This window comes from Carassius gibelio, chromosome A6, assembly GCF_023724105.1.
Source record: "Carassius gibelio isolate Cgi1373 ecotype wild population from Czech Republic chromosome A6, carGib1.2-hapl.c, whole genome shotgun sequence".
Classification (NCBI taxonomy): domain Eukaryota; kingdom Metazoa; phylum Chordata; class Actinopteri; order Cypriniformes; family Cyprinidae; genus Carassius; species Carassius gibelio.
In genome coordinates, this window is record NC_068376.1 from 26,079,353 (window position 1) to 26,089,760 (window position 10,408).

Consider the following 10,408-nt stretch of genomic DNA (forward strand, 5'->3'; position numbering starts at 1 on the left):
GTGTATTTTTCATGGGATTTAAAACATATTGAATTGCATTTGAATTAGGCAGTTATTTCAGGCCTTTGAGTCTCTCAACCCCCCAAAAAAAACAAACAAAAAAAACTTCAGAAAAGTGGTAAATATTCAGAAAAGTAAGGATAATAAAAACCTCAAAACCTAAAAATGACATCAGGTCGAGAGAGAAATGAATAAAACCAGAGTTTAAAAAATACTATATTTATTGTTGCGATAAGTATTCAAGACACTGTGGTAAAAAAAGCCTATTGCTATCTGTACAGTTTCCTTTAGATTTGGTGTATTAATCAAGATCTTATTCTGTAGCGTATCTCTAGATCGCCAGCAGGTTGGAGAATGCCAAAGCCATATCGGCTAGGGTCTACCAATGGCAGCTTTGCATTCTTGTCACACAGTTCCAGGTCAAAACGAGTCAAGATCGTGGACACAAGCCTAAAGGGATTGGAAAAATAATAATCACAAATGTCATTATACTTTAGTTGCTAACAGACACATAAAATTGGTTGAATAAATGGATGTATTTAAAGCATAACACAAGGACTAAAAATGCGGTCACATTAGTGAAATTTTGGTAATAAATTCACAGACAAAAAGATTCTTTGATCATATGCTTTAGGGTAGCACCATATTTAATTTTTAGACAGGAATGAAAATGAGGCTGTGAGGGAATGGTGCATTCAATGGACTGTACTGTTGTTTAACAACAACAATTGTTTAGCTGATGAAACATATTTCTGGAAAAAAACTTTTTAGTAGAGAAAAACTCAATGAAACATTTGTAAAAATCATCTAGGACTTTTATACAATGCATGCCATTGTAAAGACAGCAAGTTTTTCCTTCATTTTCATCCATGTTATATTTAGTATGGCATGTGATTAATCTGTAAATGTATGAAGCTTCTTATTATTGGGTTTTGCAATGGTAAATGTGACCGCACCTTAGAAGTTTAATGCTATTATACGCACTCTTTAATTGCACTAATTGCAAATTGGCGTCCTGGACACAGGTTGTCTTTGGTCCCCCAGGGCACGGAGGGACACTTAACCCTCACCCCTTCCTTAAAGAAGTCCTTCTTCTCGGTCCCATCTGCATTGAGGAAGCGGTCAAACTGAAACATCTGTAACATTACGAGAAGACAAGCAGAATTTGCATTTTTATTATTGTGTCTTTTGGTGAAAATTAATGCCTTGATGAAACACTGAAAAGCAAGAAACTGCGCTCTTGTGATATGTCTGTGAGACACATTTAATGTTTGCTTGCAGGAACAACATCTCAGTGTGCTGTTAATCAAATCACTATTAATCAGTGTGCTTGACATGGAAGCTTGGATCAGATCTTTAGTTCACAGTGATAATACACAGCACTACGGTATGCAATGTCAGCATTTCGGCCTACAAAGCCTTGTGTATGGTGTGAGCATCTGTTTCTCACAGATAGTAGGAGCAGTGAGTATAAACTGTGAGCCCCTTCCCCCTGTTTGTCTTTGTGCCAGTGACAGCATTTGAATGGCTAATCCCAGATATCTAACTAGATTAACCCTTGGACCTGTGCAGAAATTAATTCAAGCTTGATCGTAATGGTGGAGGTTTATAAATTTCAAGCTAAGTAGGGTTTGGGTTATAACAACAAGTGACGTGTTAATAAAACAATGAACTAAGCATTGAATTGTACTTTTTTTTTAAATTTTAACTTAATTAAATTATAAATATATTAAATTGATCTTATAAATGATAAAATAAAAAATTATGTTATAATTGATGTGTGTGTGTGTTTGTGTGTGTGTATAATTCATATTACAAATTGAAAACTCAACAACATGATAGGGTTGTTGCTATGTGGTTGATAAAGTGTGAAAAGTTAAATATATTTTTTATAATTTGAATTTTTTTTTTCATTTTCTGATAGCAAATGTGTTAAATTAAATTACATTTAAATATACTGTGTAAAATTTTATTTAGTTATTTATATATATTCATTTTCTGATTGTTATTTGCCCGTGGAAAGTTATTATATACTAGATGTGGCTTGGTACCTTTAATGTAAGTCTATGGAAATTTTTGGGGCCGTTACATAATGCAGTGTAAGTTAAGTGCTTGATTCTATTTCAATTCCACCTATTTTTGACAAAGTTAAAAAATCAATACACATTTCAAATTTATGTAAAATCTGCCCAGATTCTTCATGTAATGAAATGATTTCTGAAAATGCACCTCTGGCTGTTGGTGGATATGTGGGTCCATTTGAGGGCTGATGAAGGGGAAAACACACAGCCGATCGCCCCGTCGGAGCTGGTATTCTTGCCCATTGCTTAAATGAATCTTCTTATCTTGCTTCACTTCTCTAGTGATGAGAGCAGCTGCAGTTAGACGCAGTGTCTCACTAAGAACGCTGTCTGTAAAAACAGATTTCAGAATTTTTTTTTCATCTCACTGAAATATGATGGAATTGGTTTTGTAATTGCCATCTTGAGATATATATGGGTCTGTCTGCAGGATTTAGGATGTTAGAAAAAATTATAGCACAAATACACAAGATTTTCTGTAAATATTACATGATGATATAAATAATTTCTCTTATGTGACCTACCAAATACTGGAGTGTTTTTCCGTCTCTCTTCTGGACAGAGGTGCTTGCCACCTTGGATTTCCTCTATCACAGCCCTTAGAGCTTCAGGGTGGGTGAGTAAGTAGCCCAGTACCCAAAATGCAGCAGGGCCTGCATTTCCCTGAGGACAAAAACATTCCTTAAATTACAGTCAAACCTAAATATGCTAAATTAAATTATATATATATTAGGGCCGGGACTTTAACGCGTTAATTGAGATTAATTAATTACACAAAAAATAACGCGTTAACTAAGATTAATTAATTACAGAAAAAAAATCCCGCATTTTTAATAACTTATTTTTGCACCGCGGAACGTTTCTCACTGGATGAGTTTCGGCGGACCGATTATACTGGACCACCAACTAGCGTTCGCACATCACCGCATCATCGAGCCTCAAGTATCACCTCAATGCAAAACATATAGCAGCTAGTGTGGACTTTACACTTTATGTTGAACTATGTATTAGTTTGTTGGTGCAACAGTTTATGTTGGAATCTTTATTGTTTTGGCCAAGGTTATTGAGAGTTGGACTTAGTATGTTATGGCCTCTGAAGCAACAGAGAGATGTTTTCTAATAGTCAGTGTTTCCAATGTTCTGAATGTAATTGACAGTATTGTGTTTTACTTAACACTTTACAGAAGGTTCCAGCACCTATAAGCTTCCTGAATTTCTGAAATGTACTATTTCTAAATTGTTTGTAAATATGCTATTGCTACACTTAATGGCAAAAATTGCACTGGTCTGCTAGACTTGGTTGAACAAAAATAAACAATATTTTGTTGCTTAAGCTTATGTATTCAGTCATTATTCAATGGTATACTATAAATCCATGTGAAAAAAAATTACTTCTCACTGTTCTCAGGTCAAATATTTATATGCGATTAAAATGCGATTAATTTCGATTAATTAATTACAAAGCCTCTAATTAATTAGATTAATTTTTTTAATCGAGTCCCGGCCCTAATATATATCAAAGCATAATACTTATTGGTAGTGGTTTATTCAAATCCTTAACCTTAAATATGAGAAACAATCATATAAGCATTAATTATGCACTGAAGCTGTTTCTCTAATAGTTATACTGCTCTCATGTGGTTTAAACAGAGAATTGCTGCATGATGGCTTTAGATATATAAATCTTACTCAAAATGTAAAAAAAAAATGAAGGAATCGTTGCAATTCAAGCAATTTTATATTATACAGTATTACAATTTTTTTTCTTAATTTTAAATGTCATTTCAAACCCTTTCAATTTATCTTTGTAGTCATATAAACTATTATTGTTGAGTGAATTAATCCCTTTTATTATGCCTCATGGTGTTTAGAGAGACATTTTATATGTGATGGCGTTAACAAGCTTGATTCAAATTTCTCTAATATGCGTGTAATAATTCTGTCAAATGCACTGTATATGTATTAGGGATGCTTCCACACCTGCGTTGCCTAATTCCCTTCAGTTACAAAGGAATCATTCAGTAGGTGTTGTTTGGCCTCAGGCTATGGCGTCTCAGGTGTGCTTTGAGCAGCTCGTCATGTTCTGTGGAACTGGAGTGAAATCACACACTCACTCATTCCAGAGATGACAGAGTCTTTTGTTTAGAGTGAGATCACTAGGTGAAAACAGCCTATTCCTATGTCAACCTCGACGTATCACTGTGTCACTACTATGTAGTTTTGAGTGATTAAGCATGCTATCAGACAAAAGGAATTTTTAAAGGAAAAGTATACCCTAATGTTCATGATGATGAACTACTACTTTACAGAATAGTTTCTATTGTTTCAACCCTATATTATTTTTCAGTTTTCACTGTGAATTACAAAACGAGGTCATTTATATTGCTGAGCTCCAAAATAGACAAAAAAGCACTATAAGCCTTCTGAATCCATAAGGTTTATTGTCTATTTTGGGGCATGGCAGTATAAATGATTTTCCACTTTTCCTGAAAAAGAACAGGAAAATTTTGAAGTACATAACCATTCAAAAGTATAGGATCAATAAAGACATTTTACAAAAGAATTCTATTTCAAATAAATGCTATTCTGTTCAAAAAAAAAAAAAAAAAAATTGTGGTTTCCACAAATATGTAAGCATCAACTGTTATAAATTGATAATAAAAAGAAATATTTCTTGAGCACCAAATCAATATAATTAGAATGATTTCTAAATGATCATGTGACACTGATGACTTGAGTATTGGCTGCTGAAAATTACATTTTACATTTTTAAAAAGTGTTATATTTCACAATATTACCATTTTTTCTGTAGTTTTATATCAAATTAATGCAGCCTTGGTGAGCATAAATATTTATCTTAATAACATCTTACCAACTTGAACTTTTGAATGATAGTGTATGTTTATTTTCACGTCATCCTGGATTTTTTTTTTTTTCGCAATGCATTTTATGTTTTTTTTGCCAGTACCGTATTTTCCGGACTATAAGTCACATTTTTTTTCATAGTTTGGCTGGTCCTGCGACTTATAGTAAGGTGCGACTTATTTATCAAAATTAATTTGACATGAACCGAGAGAAATGAACCAAGAGAAATGAACCAATAGAAAACATTACCGTCTCCAGCCGCGAGAGGGCGCTCTATGCTGCTCAGTGTTCCTGTAGTCTACACTGAAGACATAGAGCGCCCTCTCGTGGCTGTAGACGGTAATGTTTTCTCTTGGTTCTTGGTTCGAAATAAATGCGACTTATAGTTCAGTGTGACTTATATATGTTTTTTTTCCTCATCATGACGTATTTTTGGACTGATGCGACTTATACTCAGGTGCGACTTATAGTCCGAAAAATACGATATGTGTTGTGAAAGGACAACTAGGTGACTCACCTGCGTGACCCATAGCTGAAGCAGTACGGCTCTCCTCTGAGTCTCAGCATCAACGCCTTCATCCTGCAGTTGCTGTACATAGTTCCCCAACCATGACTGGTGTTCTGACTTTCTATTTAAACATGTAGGAGTCAGCCATTTCCACAGTTTTTCTCGTGCTGAACTTGCAATTAGTTTCTCCTCTAATGCATGTATATAAAAGAAACACAGGTTAGTTATATGAATAACATCTAATGAAAATGAATGAATGAACATCTGTTTTTCTAAGCAATTTCTTTCAAATTAAACAGAATTACCTTTGTTTACAGTAGTTCGAGCCAGTTTAGGCAAAATCTTGTCAAACTGGCGAAATGCCTCAAACATTTCTGCTAGTTCTGCGCTATTGTTTTTCTCTGTGGCGAACACAGTGAGATAGCCAGTCCTGTAGATAAAAATGAAATGCATAAAGAGGAATGAGGTTATACAGCATTAAAAAAAAATTTCCCCATGAAATCAAGTTTTTCCAGAATTTAAAAAATTGTAGTACAATGTTCAAGCCTTTACTTTTCACCACTGTCACAAAATACCATGTTGCATGACCTGAAGGCATTCATGAGATAACCAATCTGCTCCTAGTGGAGACATGACATCAGGTCTTATCTGTACAATAGTGAGTCATAATTATTGTTCCAGCTTTTGGGTGGGACATTCTCGGCTTGTTGATGGGTACAGAATGAATGCCAAACAAAATATTAACCCTACATACTCATAAGTGCATAAGTGAAGCATTTGTGTATCTGTTTCATAACAGTTAATGCTCTACATTAAGTACTAGCTCCAATTACGGCCATACAGTAAATTATGAAACGGTTATCAGTAAGTGACAACTGAGATTTAGAGTTCAGCTTAATAAGTGTGAGAAAATTAGCCTCAGCTCTGAAGCTGTACTTGCAGTTGTGGTGAATTCTGTAATCTGATAATAATTTCTTGTGAGAAACAGCTCTTTCAGATTTCAGAGGGTTTCTAGCATGTTGATTTTAGAGATTGGCGTACTTAAACAGCAAGCTGTAGCAAAAATGGAAGAGTCCATCTTTTTTCCACTCAGATACTTTGAGGCCCATTTCTGAAGGGGTCACAAGGTGCTGGAGGTTGTTCTGCATTGTGCTGCAGAGTTGGGTCAAAGCTGTCCCCTGAAAATGCCTAGTCAAACACACACAGACACATTTATATATGGTTCAAATGAATTGATATGTCAGCCTTGATGTTACCAAAGGATCTATTCAGTATCTTAAAAAGATTTAAAACAAATTCTCAAGATGACAGAGATTTATCATAATTAGAAACCTACGTTTCTGCCCTTCTCTTCTCAGATTCAGGGTTGTGACTGGGCAGATTCAGACTAAAGATTCTCTTCATTAGGACCTGAGCATAGCTGGTCTGGTCAAGCAAGACCACATCGGACAGGACAGCATCATAGCAGTTTGAGTCCAGTAGAACAGTGATATATTGTCCAGCTGCACGCACCTGCTTCACATTAGATTATTGTGGTTAGTGCTGAAAAAACGTCAAAGGAAGTTGGCACAGGAAATGAAATGATTGAGAGCAAGATTGTGATCTTAACCATTATACAGTTGCAATATCTAGATAAATATGTAAAAAGAATACAGCCTAATAAGGGTATGTTAAAGGCTAGGGCTGCATTTCCCAATACCATTGTAAGCGTGTGTAGAATCACTGCCCCTAATGGTCCCCACCATCTACTTAGCTCACAATGCATTTGAGAAACACAGCTCAGGACATTTCCTCAGTACTTCGGATTGTCAAGGGCCTCAAGTTAAGAGGGCTGAAGTGGCCCAACACTAACAGACCAACTAGCGGTTGCCAAGGGGGAATCATTCCTACTTTTCCAATACAAATAAGACCAATCTACCGTTTCATAAATGAATTAAAAATGTTATGACCAGTCTCAAAGAAAAAAAAATTAGATGAATTACTTTTTAAGATTAGTCTAAACATGCAACCGGCCACTGGAATAATTGCTTTAGCTACATTGTGTTCATTCTTATAAATGTGATGTTTACTAGTTTATTATATTCTATTAATATTAATATTCTGCAGACCCTATATTCAGTTCCTAATCAGCACCAATGCATCAGTAAAATGTACCATTAGGAGAAGCTGTAGCTGTAAATCTTAGCTGCAAGTATGAACATATAAAGTCAAAGTACTAATATTGGAACTCACAGTTGCAGAATTGTGACAACAAGAATGTCATAAGTCATCCTTGCAGTCATAAGTCATGACTGCATGAAAAATCATATTATAGATAATAATATTCAATATTTAATGCAAATGTATTAAGTTATACATAATTTAGGTCAAATTAGAATATATATATATTCTTCTAATCTGACCTAAATGGAGAGAAAATGTATAAAATATTTGTACTTTTAACTATTTAAGCAAACTCCAAAGTACACACACACACACACACACAGTATACAATAATTTTAAATATTTCCCAAACTTCCCCTTAAGAGAACAAGCTGCACATTATGGCTGGCTGCTGATTTAATTAATGCTCGTGTTATTTTACTCGACCAAAACGTGACTTAACAAGAACTCACGGTAAAAATGTCGCCGTGCTTCTGTTTCATTCGTGTCAGGAATTTAGCAGCATCTTTTCCAAACTCAAGCGCGTGACCGAGCCAAGGAATCATTCCCTTATCAAGAGGAGGTTCATTTCTTCGTCTGCAAAAAACGACATGTTTAATTCGTAATTATTTAGCCGTCTTTGTAAAGCTGAAGTGTCGTCTGTCAGCCTCAGGAGCTGGTCGGACTGGTTCGGACTCACCTCGTGCGTCTCGTGCATAGCAACAGAACAGCGAGTCCCAGCAGGAGAAGCGCGGTCCACATCCTGACGAGAGTGTGTGATGAGCTGCCCTAGTTTACAGAAGTTAAATACTCAACTGAAACCCTAACATACGTCACTTCTCATTACGAAATTGAAAACTACAGTCAAAGTGCCGTAGAAATAGCTGAAAATGACTTAACCTGACGATGACTATAAGCAGTTTCTGTTTACGGAAACAACATGACGGCTCGTCATGACGATTAATGGATCAGTCAGATCAAAATCTCAACCCGTTCTAAAACTAAAGTAACTTTTTTTTTAAATCTAAAATTTACAATATTTAAAAAGGTCGTTGGTAATATAGCCTATAACAATGTTGCAAATGTTTAGTCAAATACACCGCCAGATGCAGATCCTTAAAGGGTTAGTTCACCCTAAAAGGAAAACTCTGTCATTATTTACTCATCCTCAAGTTGTTCCAAACATGTCTGAGTCTCTTTCGTTTGTTTACAGTAAAAAAGAAGATAAACAAAAGTATGTATTTTGAAGAATGCTGGTCACCAAACAGTTGACGGAAGTTGACCTTTTTGTGGTTACAAATTTAAACATATATAAGAATAGTTATAGAAAGAATAAACAAATATTGTGAAACCGTACTAAATATAAAGACTAAAAATACCTAAAACCACTGTCTCAAAGAGTCTAAAATGCAGAAGTTTCTTAATATGTTTTGAAATAGTTCAAAATATTGCCAGCAAATTAATAATCTGAAAAGTAGATGTCAAACACTGGACAGTTCCCCTAAATACAAAATACTTCCCTTTTTTTCACTCATCAGACAATGTTTACATACATTTAATATATGTCGCTTAATAATTTTCTGGAATTGACTATGTGTTAGAATGCTCAGAGACGTCAATCATGTGAATCATGTTAGGTGTATCTTTTATTGCTCAGTCATTTTTAGAGATCAAGGGTGTGTTTGTGTGTGTGCGTGTGTGTGATGTCTTCATGTTAATTTCTGATGACGAAGTATACATCATTGTAGACGTGTTTGCCAAATGACAGGTGGGGCACTAAAGCTATTCAACTTGATCTATGTCTTTTAAATATAAGAATGAAGGTGATATACACAATTTTGCTTTATGGGTATTTAGATTCAATAATAACAACAATGACAGTTTGTCGTGATGATTATTGACAAAGCATGCAAGGAAAACTTTTAATTAAATGAATATATGCTACAAATATATAGAAATATAAAATATCCAAATATATTATAAATACGAAACAATAAATATAATACATATTTAGAGTGTTATTAATAATTACTTCAAATCTAAGGCCTGTCAATTCCTGACTGTCTATATCTCATACCCACATGTTGGCCAAAGAGGCTGATTTCTATGCCAAGAGTATTTGTGTTAAAGCTCATTGTCAGGGAACGCAAAAGCTTTTACGTAAGGATTATGCCTATTAATTTTCAGAGTGAATGGCTGACTAAAGTCAGCTGATGAGCTTTACAAAGACTGCTGCATGAAACAGTCCATAAGGTGGCGACCGAGTCTCAGTGATCCTGAGTTTCTTCTATACTCCAATGTTCCAAGAGGTCCTCATACCACTTCTCAGAATTGCTGTTTTTATTTCAGTGTTCCTTATGCTGTTGAGGTATGTAGGCTTTATTTCTGTATCATTAAAAAAAAATTGTTTTGTGGTATGTAATTTGAGAGTTTGTGTTGGAAAGAATTCCTTTGTGCTAGTTACGTAACTGGAAGAAAGAATGTACTCTGTTGTCATACTTCAATACCTATTATCTAAGTTTAACAGGCACTGAAGAATGTAACATTAAAGAGTCATTTCATTTGCCATATGAAATATTAGACATCCCAAGGCTTAAATGCAAAAGCACACAGTAACAAAACAAATAAACCCTTAGTACATTTTGATTAAATGTAATGAAATAGCCTACAACGTTATATTCATGCTCACGTCATGGAACTCTTAATGGAATATTGCACAATATTTCATACTTCATTCTATGCCTTTTTTCATCTTGTCTGCCAGTTAACTCTGAGAAGATTTAGTGGCTTAAATACCCCCCCCCCCCCCCCC

At 34.9% G+C, this 10,408-nt stretch overlaps 1 protein-coding gene across 1 annotated transcript; it reads right to left on the reverse strand.

Annotated features, from left to right (window-relative positions):
- Positions 1–203: 203 nt before the first annotated feature.
- On the reverse strand, positions 204–8,463 carry LOC128015881 (prostacyclin synthase-like). The gene is made up of 10 exons (XM_052600100.1): positions 8,297–8,463; positions 8,070–8,193; positions 6,791–6,966; positions 6,496–6,642; positions 5,760–5,884; positions 5,464–5,645; positions 2,606–2,744; positions 2,230–2,411; positions 985–1,136; positions 204–450 (listed from the first exon to the last, which is right to left on the reverse strand). The coding sequence occupies exons 1-10, from the start codon at positions 8,356–8,358 to the stop codon at positions 306–308; spliced, it is 1,434 nt and encodes a 477-aa protein (XP_052456060.1). The 5' UTR covers positions 8,359–8,463; the 3' UTR covers positions 204–305.
- Between the last annotated feature and the right edge of the window lie 1,945 nt (positions 8,464–10,408).

What these genes read in the sequence shown, in the direction of transcription:
- LOC128015881 (XM_052600100.1), bottom strand. Translation starts at nt 8,358, where the DNA reads ATGTGGACCGCGCTTCTCCTGCTGGGACTCGCTGTTCTGTTGCTATGC. An exon ending in GAAAAACACTCCAGTATTTG is followed by an intron (nt 2,412 to 2,605) that starts GTAGGTCACATA and finishes CTGTTTTTACAG; the next exon opens with ACAGCGTTCTTAGTGAGACA. An exon ending in GCAATTAGTGCAATTAAAGA is followed by an intron (nt 451 to 984) that starts GTGCGTATAATA and finishes CAATCCCTTTAG; the next exon opens with GCTTGTGTCCACGATCTTGA.